Genomic DNA, 24,891 nt, shown 5'->3' on the forward strand with positions numbered 1-24,891 from the left:
ATATACAGGAGTGAGTGGGATTGGTTAATTTTTCTACAGGAGTGAATGGGATTGGTTAATCCATATACAGGAGTGAGAGGGATTGGTTAATCCTTATACAGGAGTGAGTGGGATTGGTTAATCTGTTAATCTTTCTATAGGAGTGAGAGGGATTGGTTAATCCTTATACAGGAGTGAGTGGAATTGGTTAATCCTTATACAGGAGTGAGATTGGTTAATACTTATACAAGAGTGAGAGGGATTGGTTAATCTTTCTAAAGGAGTGAGTGGGATTGGATAAACCTACAGGAGTGTGTAGGATTGGTTAATGTTTGTACAGTTGTGAGTGGGATTGGTTAATCATTGTACAGAAGTGTGTGGGATTGGTTAATCTTTCTACAAGAGCAAGGGGGATTGGTCCATATGTATACAGGAATGAGGGGGATTGGTTAATCTTTCTTTAGGAGTTAGTGGGATTGTTGAATCCTTGTGCAGGAACGAGTGGGATAGATTAATGTTTGTACAGGAGTGAATTGGATTGGTTAATCTTTTCTGTAGAAGTGTTTAATCATTGACGCTGGTGTGGTGGGATTAGTCATAATATTCTGTGGACGTGGACGGGATTGTTCAAAACTTTTGGTTCAGCAGATGGGATTGGTCAACTTTTCTGCAGACGTGTTCAATATTATTCAATATTCAATATTACTATATTATTCTTTTATCAAAAAGCAGGATTGGGCACGCTTAGACAAAAAAACAAAAAAGTCCTGTCCATCAAATTAGTGATAATTATTGACTAAGAAGAGAAAAACAGCCGAAGGTATTGACCATCACTAAAAAGATGATTTGCATTATGCTAAATATGTTGGATCGACTAAGTAACATTTTTTATTCATCTTATTCATTTTCGCTTCATCACTGCACCAAAAGAAACATCATGGTTTTATTTTTTCAGGTAATTCTTCAAGGGCATGCACTAACTTCCTCCCAAAAAAAAAAAATTGGTTGGCTCCCATCTGACCTGAGGCAAGATTCTTTGATAAACGAGAATGTTTGGCCAGTCGTTCCACTTCTCACACGGTTTAGTGCACGGAGTTCTTAAATCGCCACAACAAACTTTTCCTGAATCAGAAAAATCATTTATCATAATTCCCCTGCATGACAAAGTTGTCTTTGCTTTGACCTTCATTTCCTGCTGGACCGTGTGAGCAGCATAGAGATAATGAGAGCTCAGGCCTGAGTCGGAGACTAAATGTCACCATCGATGCTGTGAGGACAGGGAGTAGCGAAGGCCTGTTGACATTTGCTGCTAAGATAATTAGCTGCTAAGAGGCTAAGCCAGAGGCTACTCATTATGAATGGACCGGACGTTTTGATTGAGAAATATGTTTATGAGCTCGGTATCGTAGAGCTTATAATCGGCACGAACGGTGAATTGACAGAATGTGCAAATTTTAAAAGGTCTTACAATGAAGGTTATGAGGAAAATGAGGCCAGCTGCAATTAACCGAGTGTTTACACATAAATATTCAGTGAATTTCTTTAACTTTGATAGGACCAAGTTTGAGTTTTGACTATACATGTTATGTTACTGAGAAATGCAGATACTGAAAATACAAAAAGAATTTTAAATGCCTGTAATTAATTGTGATGAATTATCAATGGCTGAAAAATTGTAACTGTAATGCAAATCTTCTATTTTGACAAAAGAGTGCACGAATAAAATAAAGAGGCATTCCTTATTTGATTAAAAATTTTTATAAATCTGATACAGAAGCTTGTTCCCACTTTAATCCTGTGGCAAGAAATAACCTCCTAGCAAGAAATAACCTCCTGTGGCAATTTTAAATGGCAAAAAATAACATAATATCAAGGGATATTCCCCGGTGACGACTTTAGCTAGCGAGGAAGGAACATCCTGAGGTAACTTTAGCTCGCTAGTTAAGGTAGCACATCGGGAGAGCTCGCGGATTGAGAAGATAAAAGATAAAGGCAAGAATCCTTCAAACTTTTATACATTGTTAAAGATCATTTTGAAACAATGTGCTTACGGTAAGTTTTAGAGGTTTTAAGGTTATTATTAAATCCATAACTGACACAAATTAAAACGGAGGCTCGATGCGTGTACGTTTGTAAAGCAACAGTTACACATGGAGTCACTTGGTTTTGCTCATCAAGGGCTTTCTTCAAAATCATGCTGAACCTCACAGAGGTGGTTTTACACACAGATACAGACATTCAAGGTACAGAACTTTCAAGAGGCAACTGTTTTGGAAAGTACATCTTCCAAACTAGCCTCATAATCTGTCAAAATGTTCTTGTGAATCTAGTCCATTGAACAGAATGATGCCTAATAATCATATATTCTGGACTACATCTGTACCACTTTATAGGCAAGCCAAAGCTCATTCAGTATAACCTAGCACCCTAGCGCTGGACTATAGGTCTTTCAATGTGTAGAGCGATATTTAGGACATTTATTGTAGTCATGGCACTTTTTCTGAAATTCAGACATTAGGTCCTGTTTGAAAGCTTGGTGGCTTTTGTATTATTGAACCCATATAAATCACAGACGATTTATCATAACGATGATAACGGGTTGTGATTGCCAACAGTGTAATAAAGTCTTTAAAAACTTCACCTACCCTCTGGCTATGCTTCAGGAAGTGGGCTTAATGGTGAAGGCATTTGGAATTTTAAATCCCAGCACCTCCGAGCTGCCACTTTTGGAACCGATGTCTTAACCCTCGGTTGCGTCACGTCTCGATTCGGTTATAAATCGCTTTGAAAAGTAAATATAATGTGGAGATTTCACCAGCCTCAATTTTAGATCTACTGCCCTTATGGGAATAAGGCCACTGGTTTGGACAACTTTTCATGAAACCATCAGATGCCTAAACTGCGATGGCAGTAAAGTTCTTAATACTCAAGGAGAGAGCCGGCTCAGGATGTGAAAGCGAACCGCAGAACCGCAGCGCGTACGCATGCACGTCACGGTTGAGCGTTCGTTTCCTTTTGCATGGGAAGAACTTCAGTTATCCAGTAGTGGAAGAGAGTGCAGGTTGCTTCAGTTTCATCTGAAGAGAAAAGAGAGAGAGGTAGAGGAGCAAAATGACTTAACTTATGATTAACCAGATCATAGTGCATGCAAAAGTGTGGCACGATGTTCACAGGATTGTAACGTGGCAGTTTTTCAGGTTAGAGAATGGTAAATAGAAGGTGGTTTGGCTTCAAACCAACAAAATCACATCTAACGCATGACTAGTAGCTAAAAGCTTCCATTAGACCATTAGCTAACATTACAATCAAAGTTTGGATGTCAGAAATGTATCACTTAATAAATCAACTACATTAGGTTAAGAGGAACAGTGTATTACTTTCAGCCATCACTTAAGGTTCGAGTCCGCTTTGCAGTTTACATAAAGTATATCCAGCGTTAATTCTACCGAATGTTGGTGTGTAAGGACACTGAAATTGATGAAGCGAACACTTTATGACTTCGGTCGCTCCTGATCGGTCTTTTCTCCGAGGGCCAAAATTAAGCTTCGGGCACAGATGCTGTAGTCCATTGATTCTTAGTGTGCTGGGAAGCATTAGTGAGCTGTAAAGAACATCTGAAGGACCTGAACTGCCGTGCAATCACCACACAGAACAAGCAGGACATTAGACATAATTGTCAAACGCATACGAGAGCTGGGACACTTTGGGTCTTGTAGAACGAAATGACAGACTTTTAGCACTAATCAGGGATCTTTATTCTGAGGAAGACGAATCTCTCTGTTGATCTTGCCCATCAGTATCCACTTCTGACCAGAGGAGGACAGCAAGAGGACAGCGTCCATATGTGAATCGCTTTGTGTCCAACAAAAGCCAACAGCTGTCTGTTTTTGGTGGTTTGAGGCTTGAGGTTTTCAGCATCTCACTCCAGGAACTATGGTGTTCTGTGTAGAAGATGTAGACTAAGTGCCCCTTTTCCACCGAGGCAGTTTGAGTGCAGGTTCGGAGCCTAATTTAGAACCAGTTCTTTCTGTTTCGACCGCCAAAGCACCGGCTCTGAACCAGGAAATGTGGTTCTTAAGTAGCACCAAAACATTGCTGGTCTAGACTTAAGAACCGCTTGCGTCAGGAGCTGTGGGCGGGGCTACTGTTTGATAATGTACCTTAAGTATACTAATGTTTAATACACTTTTATTTTACCGTAATATGATCAGTTATCAGCACACATGATAGTAGGTAGCTACATGCTAAGGCTAACTTTTTTCTGTGTTAATGATAAAATAGCGTTATGTACTTTATCGATCACAACCTCCGTTTATACAGATTACACGGAGCCGCACGTACACGTCGGATTCGTCACGTTTGGATGCCGATGTAGGTTCACAAAGCCATGAGCATTAACAGTAAAGCAACATCCGCCATTGTTGTTGTGTTTGTGTTTGTCGCTGCTGCGCTAACGTCGCTGTGTAACGTGACACGTATACAGTGACGTCAGACTCGGCGCTGTGATGCTCTCTAACCGGTGGAAAGGCAAACCGGTTCTTATAAGGTTCGCCAGTGGAACCAACTTTGAACCAGCACCAGTGCTAGCTCTGAACCAGCACCTGGTTCTTTTTGGTGGAAAAGGGGTGTAATTGCTTATATTCGTTTGTCAATCTAGATGCTACTCGAAACGTTTCCCAGTTTAAGCAGTAAGGTGCATCGAGCAGACTTCCTGACTACATGATTCTGAAGGGTGTGAAACATGCCTGTCAGGTTACTTCAAATGTATGTCTTGTGTATTTATGCAGATGACTCTCAGCAGTGTCACGGAAAACGTGCGTCTTCATCGGTGCCGCGCGAGTGGAGATCGACGCCCGACTGCACCTTAAACATCATCTGCTATGGCAATACATCGAGATCCGTCATCATTCATTTTCTCAAAAAAAAAAAACAAAAAAACCCCAAAAAACCAAACAAAGCAAATTATTATGAACAATCTTCTTCGATCGTGAATGAGGGACTCCTAAATGACGCGGTGAGCATTTCCTGACGGTAATGACAAGATAATGTATGGGATAATGCGCCAAATGACACGTCCGATTGCGCGGAACATACACCGATCTTCGTTCATGCGATCTGGTTAATGATCTGAGAGGTCATGACTTGTATTCAGCTTCTCTCACAAGGCAGATCTAATCCTTCTCTGAAAGAGTCTCTGACATCAAATTCAACTTGTTTAAGTTTTATATATAGAATTAAATTTGGGAATAATTTGTTTATTCGCTCACCTTTAGGCAGCGTGGACGTTCGTGTGAACTCCTGCAGCACGGTGTGTAACTTCTCCACCTCCCTCTGACGCAGTAGCGCTCTGAGCCTCACGAGGACGGACAGGACGGAGGGGGGAAACGTATTGTCTGACAGACGAGCGAAGAGTGACTCCGTTGCACCGAGAAGGACGGAGGGATCGCCTGCACTGCGGGAGCCTGGGGCGGACGGAGAGAAGAAAGAGGAAACGGGTAAAACCCCAGTGAGTCGTGATTACAATCTTGTATAAAATTAGCTGTTGACTTCCGTGAATGTTATAAAATGAATCTACGCTGTAAAGTATTCGAGAAGATCTGACGCGTTCATCGTCTGTGATCATGTAAAGAATTGACTAGCTAGCTAACTTAGCAAGCTAATTTACAAAATGTATCTAGCTAGCTAATTTCACTGCCTAAACGCCAAACGTGTCTAATTAAAAAACAAACAAACAAAAAAACGTTAACTTTAATGAAAAAAAAAAAACATTTTATTTTGAAAAATCTTTAAACTTTCTTTGATCTTTGAAGATCAAAAAGAGGATCAAAACGGAGCATAAAAGTATGTTTTTTCTCTGGGAATTCTGGACCTGAGTACAGTAACAATGGACTCGTATTTCCCTCCCGTGATAATACATATTGACTGTTATTCAATGATAAAACTAAACCTCAAACTTTGCTACTTCTCCTGCTTCTTCATGAGGAGATTTCTGTAACAGCTTCAGCATCTCCTCCTCCTCCTCCGGCTGCTGCTGAGCTCATCCCAGACCTCACAATAAGATCATACGGTTTGTCTTTTATCTTCTACCCCCGTGTACTCAAATGATTTATAATCCCAATATCTGGTGCCACCCAGAAGCCGACGGTTCCTTCTAAAGTCTGCTTCCTCACGACGGACCTCATTTATCAAGCTGGAAACGGAGGGAAAAATCGTTTGTAGAAAAAAAAAAAGCATTTAAATATACTCATTAGAAGCCAAACTAATGTACAGCCCGACTTCTGAGCAAATAATCTGCATGAATAGCTGTACTTTTAAGATCTGAAATATACTGTCAGGGTCAAATTGCTTATTTTTATGATATTTCCAGAATTGATTGTAAGCCCTGGTCCAGAGCCGTGTACAGGAGAGCTTTGGGGTCTCGATCAAAAACACATCCACTAGATCACTAGATCAGGCTAATAAGTGCACTATCCAGAACTAAGAGCATCGATCGTCATCATTACTCAGAAATTCAGAATTTAAAGGTGCGGTGCACGATCTCTGAAAGCCAATGTTGACATTTGAAATCACCAAAACAAACACGCCCCTAACCCAAATAGGTGTCACTCCTGTTCTGAAAGCTCCGCCCCACACATACATACGTAAACAGGCGACTATTATGGCGGAACCTGCTGGGGCGGCTGGCCGAGGGGATATTATTATCAGTAAATGAACACAATGAGTAATACTATGGTAATACAGATGTCTATTTGTAGTACTGTGTGTTGTAGCGTAAAAGGTTTAGCTCCGTTTCACGCGGAAGACGACGTTCAGTTCTCTCCAGCGCTGGAAAGCTGATCCTATATTAACACGTCCTACTTCTTGCCTTATCGTAAGCCTTTTTTCGCTTTTCGTTTTTATCCGCCATGTCAATGTGGCATTCACTAAATTCCAGGGGATTCGTTACCACGCCGTAAAGTGGGCGTGTTTCCGGAGATCTTGGAAAACGCCCTCTTTCAAAAAAAAAAAAAAAAAACCCCGGCGTACTACGAAGGACGAAACAGTCATACAGGTAGATTTATTTTGGAAAACAAATAAACAACCCAAAAAAAATATGGTTATGGTTAGGGTTAGATTATCATATAGGCCACGCCTTCCCGATGACGCAATATCTGTTACGCTGTTCAGAAATCCCTGGAAATAAGTGCATCCCATGTCAATGTTAAAATCGCTTTCTGCTAATGTCACACATGCGCACTGAACACTCTCTCCGCCGCATATTGACAAGACACGCCCCTTTCTGCTCATTGGCTAGACGTTCGTTTTGTTTGTCGGCCCGTCTCGGCATTTTTCGAACATCCTGCACCCCACCTTTAAGACAAATAAACCTAATCTTTAAGTTATGACAAAAATGCTGGTGTATAAAAATGGTGAAGGATTCAGCGTTTGCTTATTATTATTATTATTATTATTATTATTATTATTATTAATAATTAGTTTTCCCCTGATCGTTCACTTCGCTCTTCCAGCCGTCTGTGCTGTTTACCTTTTATGGAATTTAATGGGCGTCACTACATGCAAATGAGCTGTGCCAGGAAGGAGCTGTGCTCTTTACAGATGATCGACACACTATCTTTCTTTTGGCATATGTAAACTTTCACACACGATAAAAATGATAAACGAGACCCGGTGTTTCATCCTCACATCACCAGGGAGGATTTCCTCATTTGTGCTCCCTCTGACTTGTACTTTAAGTGTTAAAAAAAGTCAGAGTATGTGTGACAGATACATATTTTGCATGAACCCAACAGTTTTATACTCGTTAGAAACTTACGATCTGAGAAATAGAGATCTCTTGTAGACCGAAGAAAGTCCACGACCTCTTCCACCTTCTTTTCTTCATCCTCCTCATCCTTTTTGTAAGTGAACTCGAGGGCCATGGATCGGGGCAGGAGGCCGAGCGCGAGCAGCTTCTCTTTGTGCCTCTTCCTCTTCATCTTCCTCCTCTTGTTTTTGCTGAGACCTTCCGAGCCCTCTGCTTTCCCTGCATTTCTCTCCTTGGCATCATCTTCTTTGTCGTCAGCGGCATCAGCAGGGGCGGTAGGTCGGTTCCCATCAGAGATTGTACCTGATTTTTTCTTCCTCCTTCGCTTCCTCCTCTCGCTTGCACGGTCGTCTTCGGCGTCGCTGCGGTCTTCTGATCCTGGAAGATCAACTGGACAAAGCAATGGTGTGTCAGATGTGTACAAGTAGATGGGTGTCACAGGTTCCCGTCCAGATAACATTAGGGAGAAGGTACTCGGGGCACAGGATACATACATCAACATCTAATTATCCTTCTTTCGTCTAATTACTCATGCCCCCCTTTTTTTTTTGCAAAGGAAATCTTAACGGCTTGCTAAATCTTATTACAGTCTGCTGAGAGCAGATATTTGCCCACGGGGAACTAAAGCGACAACCAAGATCCAAAACTTCCTGTTCTGAGATTTAATGCACAGCCTCATTAAACACAACCATGTTTCTCTTTAAAAACCTTCCGCTGTCATCTTGATTGCTGTCATGAGCTGCTTCCAAAATCAACAATCCAGAAGTCTGGATTGCAAAACACACCTCGTGGTAAGTTTTCTCTCTGGCTACCCTAAGGTTGTGGGTTCGAGTCTCGGGCCAGCAATACCACGACTGAGGAAGCAAGGCACCGAACCCCCCCCAACTGCTCCCTGGGGGCCGCAGCATAAATGGCTGCCCACTGCACCGGGTGTGTGTTCATGGTGTGTGTGTGTGTTCACTGCTGTGTGTGTGTGTGCACTTTGGATGGGTTAAATGCAGAGAACGGATTCTGAGTAAGGGTCACCGTACTTAGCCGTACGTCACGTCACTTCACGTTAACCCTGATATAAAAATGTTAAGAACAGAACAAGAGTATGTGATCTGTGACACGGTCCTAGTCACGTTAATCTGATTTACGTCTCACAAAACGATTGCGATTACGGTCGGACGCACTAACTGTTCAAAGCGTGCATGATTCGGACGATGATTTGTGGCGTCGTCGTTATACCGACAGTGACGTCCTAATACACATCACACGTTAATGCAGGTGTTAAGAGGTCCATGCTCTCAAAAACACTCCCCGTGCTTCGCTAATGCAAACGACGACGGCCGTTAAAAAATAGCAAGCTCCGCTTAGCCGACTCTAAACGTACCGATTTTTTTTCTCCCCCTTCAGATAAAGACTAAAAGCTGTTTGGAAAACATGGTGCGATTTAGCTGAACACACACACAAAAAAACATCCTGGCTTATCATTACATCTGGATTCATTTTTAATTTTACGTTATGAATAATGAAGAAATTCGTCACTTTGTCGACGAGCTGTTAGAGAAAGATCATCAACGGCCGTGTGAAGTTGATTATTTTTCTAAAACAGCACATCCTGTAGAGTTTCCCTCCCTTTATATAGATGTCCGAGGGTTTAAACCCTCGCTGTGATTGAAGTGCCCTTCGAGTCGAGCTCGGAGCCACTGATCACAAAACCTTTCACCATAAACCTCATTGTAATGAGCGGGAGGGTTCAGACACGGCAGATGAAGAGAGGAGTACTTAATGATACGAATAATGGGAGTGTGTGTGTGTGTGTGTGTGTGTGTGTGTGTGTGTGTGATGTTATTGTGCTATACCCGAGTTCAACAGAATCTATTCTCATCTATTGCCATCTCAAAGCGATATGAGCGACTGGCATTTAGTTCCTTATTCCACAGTGTAAAGGAAGTTCATGTCACATTAAAGCTGCTGCAAGCAATATTTTAAAAGAACACTTGAAATGAACGACCTTTACATCCTGATAACGGTCACTGAAATAGCTGCTGTGAGAAAGGAGAATGTCTCTATGACCTTTCTAGACTCTGTAGGCAGCGACTAAATATTTCTAACGCACTCTTGCAGTACTGACTAATCAGGGAACTTCTCATCAAGGGTAGGTAATAAACACGATGATACATGATAAGTTGGTGCAGATGAGGAAAATGAAATATGTCTAACTATTCCTGAGGTATTGGATTGAAATCAGACCTGACTGTTAGCTGTACAACTAAACTGGACATGATACTTAAAAGAGTTACTATTAAAATACGGTGAAAGAGTCGTGATGGACAAGTGGACCAAGATCTCATCGATGCTAAATATATCAATGCTATATATATATATATATATATATATATATATATATATATATATATATATATATATATATATATATATATATATATATATATATATATATGAATGAAACAATGTTATAAGGATCTGGATTCATTTGTTGTGTTCACATATCCACAGAAAATGGAGACCACTAGTGCCCCTTTTCCACCAAAAAGAACCGAGTCCTGGTTCAGAGCTCATGCTGGTGCTGGTGCAAAGTTGCACCACTGGAGAACCTTCTAAGAACCGGTTTGCCTTTCGGTCGGCTAGAGAGCATCACAGAGCCGAGTGTGACGTCACTGTATACGTGTCACGTTACACAGCAACGTTAGCTCAGCAGCGACAAACACAAACACAACAACAACGATGGCGGATGTTGCTTTACTGTTAATGCTCATGGCTTTGTGAACCTACATTAACACCCAAACGCGGCGAATAAAACGTGTACGTGCAGCTCCGTGTAATCTGTATAAACGGAGGTTGTGATCGAGAAAGTACATAAGTACATAACGTTATTTTATCATTAACACAGAAAAAAGTTAGCCTTAGCATGTAGCTACCTACTATCATGTGTGCTGATAACTGATCATATCGTGGTAAAGTAAAAGTTTATTAAACATTAGTATACTTATCTAACAGTAGCCCCGCCCACAGTCTAGACCAGCAACGTTTTGGTGCTACTTAAGAACCACTTTTCCTGGTTCAGAGCCGGAACTTTGGCGGTCGTAAAAGAAAGAACTGGTTCTAAATTAGGCTCCTTACGAACCTGGACTCAAACTGCCTCGGTGGGAAAGGGGTATAATAGCACTGAAACGCACCAACCCTTAGTTCCAGTAAAGGGAAACCTCATATGAGTGTGTTGGTCAGTGCTTGAGATCATACTGAGCTGCATTAGTGAACAATATACTGTATATATAGATTTTTCCAACTGAAGGGTTTATACAAGTTCACCAAGTTGGAGTGAACAAAACTAACCACTACACACCCCTCGTCCTTCTACCGTCAGTGAAACGTCACCATATAGTCCTGCCTTAGCTGGAAAAAAGAGAACATTGTCAGTGGTCACCTTTCTTGTCGTAGCGGTGCGGTCATGAAATATCCTAAGGCAAGAAGTAGGACGTGTTAATATAGGATCAGCTTTCCAGCGCTGGAGAGAACTGAAGGAGCAGGAAGTCGGCCACATATTCACAGGTTGGAGTTTCCCGAGTCAATAACTCCTGAGCTAAACGCTGTTACTACACAAATAACACCTCTTTTCTATCGTAGTGATGTAGAGAGGCAGCTACAACCGCGTTTTGTGTAGTAACAGCGTTTAGCTCAGGAGTTATCGACTCGGGAAACTCCGACCTGTGAATATGTGGCCGACTTTACTTAAGACGCCGAGGCGCTTTTTTCCTTCTCGATAGGTGAGTAACGTTGGTTTTGCTTTGTTACACAGAACTAATATATGCCTTTGTCCTTTACATGATTATGCTTGTGTGTCTTTTTTGCTTGTTTGTTTATCTACAATCGTATTGTTCTTCCCTTCAGCTATGATAAAGACACGTTTCTTTCCGTTAGTCGCCTGGGTTACATACGTATGTGTGGGCGGAGCTATCGATACAGGGGTGGGACCCGATTGGGTTAGGGGCGTGTTTGTTTTGGTGATTTTATATGTCAACATTGGCTTTCAAACAACAGAGACCCCTACTTTAACACTGAATCCTGGCTCTTCAGAATCTACCCTTGTGTCACACTGTACGTTCCTAAACCCTGCTGTAACCTTCTTCTCATTTGCATATTCACGCATCAACAACCCCGATTGGATAAATCCGGCGTGCGGCCGCTTTAAATAACGACTCGTTAATCTTAGAGATCTCATCATCTTTTTGAAGCCGTGATCATCTGCTGTGAATGAGTAAAATCTCCTGTGACCCATTCTTTTTACACGTAAATCAGAATTCTCCTTTTTAATCGACTTTTTCCCGTCGTGTTCGGCGTCCCACTGCGTCTCTTTCGTGTCTGTGATTACCGCACGAACCATTTCTGAACTGTTTAAGGTTGCCACAACCGAAAAATCCCCTAATAAGTGCGATAAGGTTTCTGAAGCACAGGAAAACGATTAGTTAGGGTATTTAAGAAATGGATGGTGGGAAGATTATTGCTTCTCAGCCACCGGTATTTTAATTATAATATCGTCTGATGAAGTACGTTGAATACGGATACAAATTAGGATCGGTTCCTGGGAAAAGCGGGCCATCCGGCTGAGAACGGTGTCTCTCTTTCTTTAGCGAGGAATCAGAAGGATCTAGTTATTAATTGCCTTGTGAATCCAGAGGCTGATGGAGCCGAGTGGCATCGGAGTTAATCGAAAACATCTTAATCCTCTCGGGGTGCTTTAACACGTATTAGACCGTTTGCTTTTGAGTCTGAACCAGAGAAAGTTTTGTGCTATCGCTTGGGGTCGATTTCATACCTCGCGTAACTCTATTAGCCTCTGACCTAAAATAAAATCGATAAACACTATGAAGTATATCCGTGATGAAGTGTTGAGACTTTCGAGTCTTCTTCTGTGGACAGATTATAGCAGCTACTGTTTATGCAGCTATATCTCACAAGGCGTCGTCCTAACCTTGGGGTTTATTTTCAGTATTTAATGTTTCTTGACAATATTTGAACGCTAATAAAGCTGAAAATGTAATAAATTAATTTGTGAGGTTAAGGACGCGATTGAGAGTCGTGTTCCATGTTAGCGAGGCTGAACAGCGCTGCAGTACTCGGACATCGGTATCAACACTACTAATGTGTGTGTGTGTGGTGCTCATCACGAGGGTTTGTTTACAGGCCAATCATCTGCTCCGGTGAACAAGAATGTTTGTTCATTTACTGCCATTAAAAAGGGATAAGATGAAATCAGACTCCACATCGCAGTTAATTGTGCAGAGTTTTTAAAATTCTCCTTAAAAGCATCTCCTTATGTGATGATAAGAGTGTGCCTGTCTCTGTGGCTGTCAGTCTAACAGGAGGAGGTGTGGCCTCTGTGCCTGTCAGTCTAACAGGAGGTGTGGCCTCTGTGCCTGTCAGTCTAACAGGAGGAGGTGTGGCCTCTGTTCCTGTCAGTCTAACAGGAGGAGGTGTGGCCTCTGTGCCTGTCAGTCTAACAGGAGGAGGTGTGGCCTCTGTGCCTGTCAGTCTAACAGGAAGAGGTGTGGCCTCTGTGCCTGTCAGTCTAACAGGAGGAGGTGTGGCCTCTGTGCCTGTCAGTCTAACAGGAGGAGGTGTGGCCTCTGTGCCTGTCAGTCTAACAGGAGGAGGTGTGGCCTCTGTGCCTGTCAGTCTAACAGGAGGAGGTGTGGCCTCTGTGCCTGTCAGTCTAACAGGAGGTGTGGCCTCTGTGCCTGTCAGTCTAACAGGAGGAGGTGTGGCCTCTGTGCCTGTCAGTCCAACAGGAGGAGGTGTGGCCTCTGTGCCTGTCAGTCTAACAGGAGGAGGTGTGGCCTCTGTGCCTGTCAGTCTAACAGGAGGAGGTGTGGCCTCTGTGCCTGTCAGTCTAACAGGAAGAGGTGTGGCCTCTGTGCCTGTCAGTCCAACAGGAGGAGGTGTGGCCTCTGTGCCTGTCAGTCTAACAGGAGGAGGTGTGGCCTCTGTGCCTGTCAGTCTAACAGGAGGAGGTGTGGCCTCTGTGCCTGTCAGTCTAACAGGAGGAGGTGTGGCCTCTGTGCCTGTCAGTCTAACAGGAGGAGGTGTGGCCTCTGTTCCTGTCAGTCTAACAGAAGGAGGTGTGCCTCTGTTCCTGTCAGTCTAACAGGAGGAGGTGTGGCCTCTGTGCCTGTCAGTCTAACAGGAGGAGGTGTGGCCTCTGTGCCTGTCAGTCTAACAGGAGGAGGTGTGGCCTCTGTGCCTGTCAGTCTAACAGGAGGAGGTGTGGCCTCTGTGGCTGTCAGTCTAACAGGAGGAGGTGTGGCCTCTGTGCCCGTCAGTCTAACAGGAGGAGGTGTGGCCTCTGTGGCTGTCGGTCTAACAGGAGGAGGTGTGGCCTCTGTGGCAGTCAGTCTAACAGGAGGAGGTGTGGCCTCTGTGCCCGTCAGTCTAACAGGAGGTGGTGTGGCCTCTGTGCCCGTCAGTCTAACAGGAGGAGGTGTGGCCTCTGTGGCTGTCGGTCTAACAGGAGGAGGTGTGGCCTCTGTGCCTGTAAGTCTTAATGAAGATGGCATAGCCTCGGTTCCTGTCAGTACCACTGAAGAATAATTTTAGTGTGTAATGCTATTGCAGTTAAGAGTATAATCCCAGTGACGGCTCTTCTGCTTGGAGGGATTGTGTGTGTGTGTGTGTGTGTGTGGATTGCACTACATTCACACACTCTTACCCGGCATCTCATCTGCATTATTGACAGCTTGTGCATCAGAGAGCGACCCCAATCCATCTCCACTGGCAGGAATGTAGTCTTTAGGTGGAGGGAGGACGGTGTACACCTTCCTGCCTGATACAGCAGACAATCCTGCATGACCTGTATAGATCAAAACGTGAGCTAGAAAGAGTAAACACCCACAAAATATTAATTACCGGAGGATAAGAGTATAATGTGTAGCCTTACCAGACACTTTGCTTGGCTTCAGTTGAAAACCTTTCAAGCATTTAGTGGCTTGGGGATGATGGACAGGAGTCTCTGGGACTTTTTCTACCTTTGGCGTAGCAGGGTAGAGTCTCTGCAGGACTTTCGCCTGAAATACTGACACAGTAGAGAAATCAGTAAATCAGCAGACATTGAAAGGAAATATCCACCTTAAATGATGTGTATTTTAATATTAATAATTTATAGGAATTGCGGTGCAGATTCTCCCTTTTAGAGTTTATCTTTAGTTTAATTCAATTCAATTTATTTGTATAGCACTTTTAACAACGGACATCGTCTCAAAGCAGCTTTACAGAAGTATAGAAACAGGATAAAAATGTAAACGTGTAAAAGTTAAAAATTAAAGTAGTATTTATTTATCTCTAACATCTCTCCCTAATGAGGTGACGGTGATGAGGAAAAACTCCCTGAGATGATATGAGGAAGAAACCTTGAGAGGAACCAGACTCAGAAGTGAACCTCATCCTCAGTTAGTGACACTAGACAGGAAATAATGTCAATGTAAATGATGTCCTTTCTACAACAGATTATAATCCAGTGGAATTAAGAGCTCCTGAGGAACAATACTGACTCAACACTAATTATGTCCTGCTGAAGTCTTCAAATCAGAACCAGAATCAGAATTTATTGGCCAAGTGTGTTGATGTTGACACACACAAGAAAATTGGTTCCAGCTGTTTGTGACTCTCAAAAGTACAGCAGACATAAATAACACTGTACTATACAAGACAATACAGACATAAATAACACTGTACTATACAAGACAATACAGACATAAATAACACTGTACTATACAAGACAATACAGACATAAATAACACTGTACTATACAAGACAATACAGACATAAATAACACTATACTATACAAGACAATACAGACATTATAAGTATTAAATATGAATACAGAATAAATGACTGATCAGTTGTGGACATAAAGGGGTAAGTCGTGGCCTAATGGTTATAGAGTTTGACTCCTAACCCTAAGGTTGTGGGTTCGAGTCTTGGGCCGGCAATACCACGACTGAGGTGCCCTTGAGCAAGGCACCAAACCCCCCAACTGCTCCCCGGGCGCCGCAGCATGAATGGCTCCCCACTGCTCTGGGTGTGTGTTTACGGTGTTTGTGTGTGTGTTCACTGCTGTGTGTGGGTTAAATGCAGAGAACGAATTCTGAGTATGGGTCACCGTATTTATCTGTATGTCACGCCACTAAAGTGTGAGACGTGCACGGTAGTGTAAATAACAATAATGTGTAATTTTATGCTTTTTGTACGATATACAGCAGCAATAGTGTGTGTAACATACACAAATGATGTAATGACTGACAGTCCTGATAATGCAGAACTTACAGATATGAAGCAGGGAATATAATGATGGTGAGTTGTTAATCAGGGTGATTGTCTGAGGAAAGAAACGGTTCCCGTGTCTGGTAGTTTAGATTAGAGAGAGGTTGTGTCCAGGGTGCAAAGGGTCAGTGGTGATGTTTCCTGCCCAGGTTCTAGTTATTGTATCGTACAAGTCCTGGGGGGTGGGGTGGGCAAAGAGGCACCAGTTATTTTTGTTCACTGATGAAACCCAGGGTAAAAATCTGACAGACTCAGCAGCAGTTCAAATACAGTGTGATGATCTCCAAGTGGTTTTATTCACGATGATGACACGAGTCACATACATGTCCATGCAGATCCGTCCCCTTTTCAGAGCTTAGAACCCAAACTACACTGTGATATTATGGATGTGTCCATCTCGATAGCTTGAGCTCAATTATTCACATCTTCCCAAAGATTACGGTTAAAACTGGACTTTAATAAATATCCTGTAACACTGGATGATAACTACTCATCCATTTTGATGGAACTGATTAAAACAACATCCCATTTGATCCATGTTACTATATTTAGGGGTCCAAGCACCAAAGGTAATTACGGTGAAGCGATAGAAAGATCTGTGGCTTCAAAACATATTATTTGTAAAGCCTTAAAATAAAACCATATCTAAAGAGTTTATGGAATTGGTTTTATAGTTTGACTGATACACAGGTGTTGCGTTAGATTAATGGAGTGAGGGCACGCGCACATACCTATTCATGACTAGTACACCTGGCACTGCACATACATGTTTATGCCTGGCACTGCACGCGCACATACCTAGTTATGCCTGGCACTGCACGCGCACATACCTATTTATGCCTAGCACACCTGGCACTGCACGCGCAGCATCAACGGTCATATTTCAGCACAATCAAACGAATTAGCGATGTTACCTCAGCTTACCTTCTTTTCTGAGCGACATGTTGACTGTTTGGGTTTGTTCTTCTCCTCAGACAGTTAGTCTACAGTTAGTTTCCCCTCATTAAAGCTACAAAACTCAAACACTGCCGCTAGCTAGGTTTAGTTAGCTTAGCCAGCTAGCTAGGTTTAGTTAGCTTAGCCAGCTAGCTAGGTTTAGCTAACCGGTGGTTAAAAACTGGCTATGGCTTGCATTTAAGGGTTGCATTGTGACATAATTTAAGTGCGTATTATTCTATTTCGAAAAGTATAAACTTAATTTTTCTCGTAATCAAAGAACGTAGTTCATATCACTGCGCACACAGCGCTAGCTGCTAGCGACCTTACCAAGATGGCGGCGCTGTGTGACAATACGCACGGAACATATTTGTTCCGCCCTTCTTTGTGGAAAATCCCGCCTCATGAAATGTGATTGGACAGTTGCGAAGTAAAAAAAAAAAAGAAAAAAGAGGAGGAAGAGGGATGGGGAAGAGGAGGGAGAGGGAGGGGCGACACGCGTGCTTTGAAAGCTGAGGCTGCTCAGCATCAGGACCAGTGTGTGCGCGCCTCAGGATCAACCGAGCACGCGCACGGGGACGCGCGCCTGCACGCTGCCTGTGCAAACTTCTCCACGTCTTCAGTATGTGAGTAAAAGGGGGAAGCAACGGGGAAATATACTGGATCACCTATAATGTCAGCACTGAAAAAGGTTGGTGTGCAGCTTGCATCTCTCTCTCTCTCTCTCTCTCTCTCTCTCTCTCTCTCTCTCTCTCTCTCTCTCTCTCTCTCTCTCTCTCTCTCTCTCTCACACACACACACACACACACACACACACACACACACACACACACACACACACACACACACACACGCTGCAGTAGTTTATGTGCACACAGAGTTTAGATGCATGAGGATTAAATTTAGGGAAAAAAACAGCTGATATTTAAACTGTGTAAAAACAAGCAGGAGCAAGCATATAGTGTACAGTTTATTACACCTCACTAAGCTTGATATAAATAAGACTTTTTGGATAATGATAACAATTAATATTATTATTACACCTAGAGAATTGGATTTGGAATTGTGCAGAAGTTTTCATCAAAGTTCAACTAACTTTCATTTCAGACTCGTTCGGCTTCACAGACGCAAAACCCTTCGCATGACACGTACCCGAAGGCACAAGACATTTGCAAGACTCTGTTGCCAAGTTATGTAAAATATGAATCTTTCAATGATGCTTTAAGGCAGATTGTGTAAAGATTTTCATGCATTTGTGGTTAAAAAATACATCAGTAATATAAAATCCAGTCCAATGTGGGTCCAGCATGGCATCTCATATTAAAGGAAGAAGGAAAAGGACGTTTCCTCTGCAGGGGTTCAGAGCTGCGCTCGCTGGACTCGGTCCCACTGAAAGGCTTTGGTGCCTGGACGATGATGGACAGATTTGTATTGAGCCAGAGAGAAAGAGCGAGAGAGAGAGAGAGAGAGAGAGAGAGAGAGAGAGAGAGAGAGAGAGAGAGAGCACAGCATGACCGAGCATGAACGGTTTTCTGGAAACACATAACATTAATCCAATACACAAATCGCACTAGCAGTGTGAGCCACAATGTTCTCAGGGTATAAGAAGGAATAGCAGTTAGAAATAGTGGACTTGCAGCATCTGCGAGCTAAAATGCAACGTCGGCTATTATGCAGCTGCTCAATGTAGTTTATGTACTTTGTGTACAGTTAGTGTGTGTTGAGGAAGCATCATGAAGTGCTTTATTTATATATAAATAAATCATATATAAAGCACTCGCTAATCAATCGTTCAATCATTTATTTATCCATTCCTTCACTAGTAAATAACTAAACATTTTACATTAAATAAATAATAAGTAAAAACTTGTTTTATGTCTTTCTGACTGCTCTTTAACCTCTACACATTCACACATCAGGGCAGAAAGACATCATCTCAGGCGTTATCCTGGTTATGGTGCTGCATGAAAGAAGTGTGCTGGTCCTGATCTGGACTGATGCTCTGTGGAAAACTGTGTGCCAGAGAGAGAGAAAGGGGTGGGCCGGGGGTGTGTGGGGTGTGTGTGTGTGTGTGTGGGGGGGGGGGGGGTCTGTCTCATTTACAATGCAGGTTCAAGTCCACTGAATGGACGAATGAACAAAGGCAAGGTGAATGATAGTGTGTTAAGTCAAGTGTCTTTATTCACATTTCAACCATATACATCTGGTAAAGTATACAGTGAACAATGTTCCTTCAGGATATTTGCTACATAATAGTACACAGACGTACACAAGACTACACAGACCTATGTGAGACTACACAGACCTATGTGAGACTACACAGACCTATGTGAGACTACACAGACCTATGTGAGACTACACAGACCTATGTGAGTCTACACAGACCTATGTGAGACTACACAGACCTATGTGAGACTACACAGACCTATGTGAGACTACAAAGACCTATGTGAGACTACACAGATATACACAAGATTGTACTGAACTACACAAGATTATACAGACCTACGAGACACTACATAGACCTATAACTGACAACACAGACCTATGCGAGACTACAAAGACCTATGTGAGACTACACAGACCTACAAGAGACAACACAGACCTATGTGAGACTACACAGACCTACAAGAGACTACACAGACCTACAAGAGACTACACAGACCTATGTGAGACCACACAGACCTACAAGAGACTACACAGACCTACAAGAGACAACACAGACCTACAAGAGACTACACAGACCTATGTGGGTCTTCACAGACATACACAAGACTACACAGACACATGTGAGACTACACAGACCTACAATAGACAACACAGACTTACAAGAGACTACACAGAGCTATGTGAGACTACACAGACCTACAAGAGACAACACAGACCTATGTGAGACTACACAGACCTATGTGAGACTACACAGACCTACAAGAGACTACACAGACCTATGTGAGACTACACAGACCTATGTGAGACAACACAGACCTATGTGAGACTACACAGACCTATGTGAGACTACACAGACCTACAAGAGACTACACAGACCTACAAGAGACTACACAGACCTACAAGAGACAACACAGACCTACAAGAGACTACACAGACCTATGTGGGTCTTCACAGACATACATAAGACTACACAGACACATGTGAGACTACACAGACCTACAAGAGACAACACAGACTTACAAGAGACTACACAGAGCTATGTGAGAATACACAGACCTACAAGAGACTACACAGACCTATGTGAGACTACACAGACCTATGTGAGACTACACAGACCTATGTGAGACTACACAGACCTATGTGAGACTACACAGACCTATGTGAGTCTACACAGACCTATGTGAGACTACACAGACCTATGTGAGACTACACAGACCTATGTGAGACTACAAAGACCTATGTGAGACTACACAGATATACACAAGATTGTACTGAACTACACAAGATTATACAGACCTACGAGACACTACATAGACCTATAACTGACAACACAGACCTATGCGAGACTACAAAGACCTATGTGAGACTACACAGACCTACAAGAGACAACACAGACCTATGTGAGACTACACAGACCTACAAGAGACTACACAGACCTACAAGAGACTACACAGACCTATGTGAGACCACACAGACCTACAAGAGACTACACAGACCTACAAGAGACAACACAGACCTACAAGAGACTACACAGACCTATGTGGGTCTTCACAGACATACACAAGACTACACAGACACATGTGAGACTACACAGACCTACAATAGACAACACAGACTTACAAGAGACTACACAGAGCTATGTGAGACTACACAGACCTACAAGAGACAACACAGACCTATGTGAGACTACACAGACCTATGTGAGACTACACAGACCTACAAGAGACTACACAGACCTATGTGAGACTACACAGACCTATGTGAGACAACACAGACCTATGTGAGACTACACAGACCTATGTGAGACTACACAGACCTACAAGAGACTACACAGACCTACAAGAGACTACACAGACCTACAAGAGACAACACAGACCTACAAGAGACTACACAGACCTATGTGGGTCTTCACAGACATACATAAGACTACACAGACACATGTGAGACTACACAGACCTACAAGAGACAACACAGACTTACAAGAGACTACACAGAGCTATGTGAGAATACACAGACCTACAAGAGACTACACAGACCTATGTGAGACTACACAGACCTACAAGAGACTACAGAGAGCTACAAGAGACTACACAGACCTACAAGAGACAACACAGACTTACAAGAGACTACACAGACCTATGTGAGACTACACAGACCTACAAGAGACTACAGAGACCTACAAGAGACAACACAGACCTACAAGACACTACACAGACCTATGTGAGACTACACAGACCTACTAGAGACAACACAGACCTATGTGAGACTACACAGACCTATGTGAGACTACACAGACCTATGTGAGTCTACACAGACCTACTAGAGACTACACAGACCTACAAGAGTCTACACAGACCTACAAGACACTACACAGACCTATGTGAGACTACACAGACCTACTAGAGACAACACAGACCTATGTGAGACTACACAGACCTATGTGAGACTACACAGACCTACTAGAGACTACACAGACCTACAAGAGTCTACACAGACCTACAAGACACTACACAGACCTATGTGAGACTACACAGACCTACTAGAGACAACACAGACCTATGTGAGACTACACAGACCTATGTGAGACTACACAGACCTATGTGAGACTACACAGACCTATGTGAGACTACACACACTTATGTGAGACTACACAGACCTACACCAGACTATGCAGACCTAGTGTGTGTGTGTGTGTGTGTGTGTGTTTGTGTGTGTGTGTGTGAGTGAAAGAGAAAGAGAGAGATAGAGGCTCTTATTTATAATTCAGGCTCTGAGGGCTGCAGAATGGATGAATGAACAAAACCAAGGTGTGTGATTATGTGTGATTGTGTGTATGTGTGTGTCTGTGCCATCTACATAATAATAGGGTTTAGGTAAAGCAATAAAGTGAAATCATTATCACGGCTTTAGCAGGGATCATTTGCTCTACTTTCTCCTCTAATAAATTAAGCGGACAGACCGAACCTGAAGTGCTTTATAATGTCCTGTATGAGATACATGAGCGACTAAGACAAGGTGATGAATTCAGACCTCGACATGTTGGTGTTATTGGTCACTAAATTGATTTCTGGCTGACTGGTTGGGCTGAATGTAATGATGTAATGTTACCTGAAACGACTCCAACACCTCTGATCTGAGATCTGCTGAACTTAGATCACAACTAATCATCATTTATTATATGAACTAATTAATACATATTAAATGGCTATAATTCTAAACGAGTTATTGTTCAGCACTTTCATTATCCGCTTAATGACTCGTGACTATGTTGTAAGTCAGTAATACATCTGAAGAAGAATTCAGTAAGAACAGCTTCTGAATACGAGCGAATGTAATGAAAAGACGAAGTACAAGAACAATTTTGTTCCCATTTGCTAAAATGTGATAACTCATTACGAGTCCAGACTGATATTCATCGCAAACAAATGGCTCTTTATAAATCACAGTATATTACACTTATTTATAACGCTATATTACAATTATTTATAACGCTATATTACACTTATTTATAACGCTATATTACACTTATTTATAACGCTATATTACACTTATTTATAACGCTATATTACACTTATTTATAACTCTATATTACACTTATTTATAACGCTATATTACACTTATTTATAACGCTATATTACACTTATTTATAACGCGATATTACACTTATTTATAACGCTATATTACACTTATTTATGATGCTATATTACACTTATTTATAACGCTATATTACACTTATTTATAACGCTATATTACACTTATTTATAACGCTATATTACACTTATTTATAACGCTATATCACACTTATTTATAACGCTATATTACACTTATTTATAACGCTATATTACACTTATTTATAACGCTATATTACACTTATTTATGATGCTATATTACACTTATTTATAACGCTATATTACACTTATTTATAACGCTATATTACACTTATTTATAACGCTATATTACACTTATTTATGACGCTATATTACACTTATTTATAACGCTATATTACACTTATTTATGACGCTATATTACACTTATTTATAACGCTATATTACACTTATTTATGATGCTATATTACACTTATTTATAACGCTATATTACACTTATTTATAACGCTATATTACACTTATTTATAGCGCTATATTACACTTATTTATAACTCTATATTACACTTATTTATAACGCTATATTACACTTATTTATAACGCTATATTACACTTATTTATAATGCTATATTACACTTATTTATGATGCTATATTACACTTATTTATAACGCTATATTACACTTATTTATAACGCTATATTACACTTATTTATAGCGCTATATTACACTTATTTATAACGCTATATTACACTTATTTATAACGCTATATTACACTTATTTATAACGCTATATTACACTTATTTATAGCGCTATATTACACTTATTTATAACGCTATATCACACTTATTTATAACGCTATATCACACTTATTTATAACGCTATATTACACTTATTTATAACGCTATATTACACTTCTAGATTCACTCACAAAGTGCTTTACAAACCAACAGAATGTTAACAATACGTAGTGATGCTGATAAAAACGTCCAGAATATGGACCTATAGCTGTGGATTATGATGAACAGACAAGAGGAGACTCTAAGCAAGTGATCATTCCAGCAGTCTAGCCACAAAAGTAAATATTAGAACAGAGTGAGAGTTTGCTGGAGTACTAAACACCTGAAACAGCACCGCTGTCTCTATGGAACCGGGCAGGAATCAAGCGCGTCTTCCCTGGAGTTCTTAGTCGAGCCTGACACTTATCAGCCAATCAAAATAAAGAGGCTACACAACAGCCAATCAGAAAATAGCACTATTGTATATGGTAACACAACAACCAATGAAAAAAAACAACATTCATTAGAGAGGGTATTTTCGATGGTCGGTTTGAACAGAACCTCAACAGGAAACAGTTTGTCTCTGGACGGGACATTGTCCTCAATCATGTCCCTAAAAATGTCTGGGCTTGTGCTGAACTGTTTAATATGGGAGCAACATTACACATGATAAAGGGGTCCAAAAAGGTGACAAACACTTACAATAAACACCACCAGTCATAATCTCTCTCTCTCTCTCTCTCTCTCTCTCTCTCTCTCTCTCTCTCTCTCTCTTCTCTCCTGTATCTCTCTGTATATATCTCTCCTCTTGTCATATATCTTCATTACGTCTCTCTATATTTCTCTCTCCTGTCTCTCTCTCTCTCTCTGCTCTCATTGTCGCTTCTCGGTAACTCTCTCTCTCTCTCTCTCTCTGTCTGACTCTCTCTCTCTCTGTCTGTCTCTCTCTCTCGTCTCTTTCTCTCTCTCTCTCCCCTCTCTCTCTCTCTCTCTCTCTTCTCTGTCTCTCTGTCTCTCTCTCTGGCTCTCTCTCTGTTGTCTCTCTCTGTTCTCTCTCTCTCTCCTCTCTCTCATCTCTCTCTCTCTGTCTCTCTGTCGCTTCTCTCTCTCTCCTCTCTCTCTCTCTCTCTCTGTCTGTCTGTCTCTCTCTGTTCTCGCTCTATCTCTCTCTCTCTCTCCTCTCTTTCGATCTCTGCTATCTCTGTCTGTCTCCTCTCTCTCTCTCTGTTATCTCTCTGTCTCTCTCTCTTCTCTCTCTGTCTCTCTCTCTCGTGTCTTTCTCTCTGTCGTATCTGTCTCTCTC

General features: G+C 41.8%; 2 protein-coding genes across 5 annotated transcripts in view; one reads left to right on the forward strand and one right to left on the reverse strand.

Moving 5' to 3' along the window:
* Positions 1-1,601: 1,601 nt before the first annotated feature.
* On the reverse strand, positions 1,602-17,462 carry LOC113661180 (glutamate-rich protein 1). 3 transcript variants are annotated; one of them, XM_027175175.2, is made up of 6 exons: positions 17,372-17,462; positions 14,724-14,858; positions 14,496-14,636; positions 7,793-8,173; positions 5,247-5,441; positions 1,602-3,056 (listed from the first exon to the last, which is right to left on the reverse strand). In XM_027175175.2, exons 1-6 carry the CDS (start codon positions 17,445-17,447, stop codon positions 2,971-2,973), a joined length of 1,014 nt encoding a protein of 337 aa, XP_027030976.2. In that variant the 5' UTR covers positions 17,448-17,462; the 3' UTR covers positions 1,602-2,970. The 3 variants fall into 3 exon arrangements, with proteins under 3 accessions (XP_027030976.2, XP_027030978.2, XP_027030977.2); XM_027175177.2 differs by lacking the exon at positions 17,372-17,462 and adding an exon at positions 17,030-17,371; XM_027175176.2 differs by lacking the exon at positions 17,372-17,462 and adding an exon at positions 15,193-15,265.
* Positions 17,463-17,579: 117 nt separating this feature from the next.
* Positions 17,580-24,891, forward strand: part of dlgap2a (discs, large (Drosophila) homolog-associated protein 2a) — a 322,064-nt gene continuing 314,752 nt past the window's right edge. For both annotated transcript variants that reach the window (XM_047821943.1, XM_047821941.1), the window contains exon 1: positions 17,580-17,732. In XM_047821943.1, coding sequence (XP_047677899.1) covers positions 17,715-17,732 — 18 coding nt within the window. In that variant the 5' untranslated portion in view covers positions 17,580-17,714. The remainder of the gene's footprint in view (positions 17,733-24,891) is intronic.

This window comes from Tachysurus fulvidraco, chromosome 12 (genome assembly GCF_022655615.1).
Source record: "Tachysurus fulvidraco isolate hzauxx_2018 chromosome 12, HZAU_PFXX_2.0, whole genome shotgun sequence".
Taxonomy (NCBI): Eukaryota; Metazoa; Chordata; class Actinopteri; order Siluriformes; family Bagridae; genus Tachysurus; species Tachysurus fulvidraco.

Coding starts and splice junctions, on each gene's coding strand:
- LOC113661180 (XM_027175175.2), bottom strand. CDS start 17,447: ATGAGGCGGGATTTTCCACAAAGAAGGGCGGAACAAATATGTTCCGTG. Junction 5,442..7,792: donor AGATCTCTATTTCTCAGATC/GTAAGTTTCTAA, acceptor CGTCCGCCCCAG/GCTCCCGCAGTGCAGGCGAT. Junction 3,057..5,246: donor AACGTCCACGCTGCCTAAAG/GTGAGCGAATAA, acceptor TTTTCTCTTCAG/ATGAAACTGAAGCAACCTGC.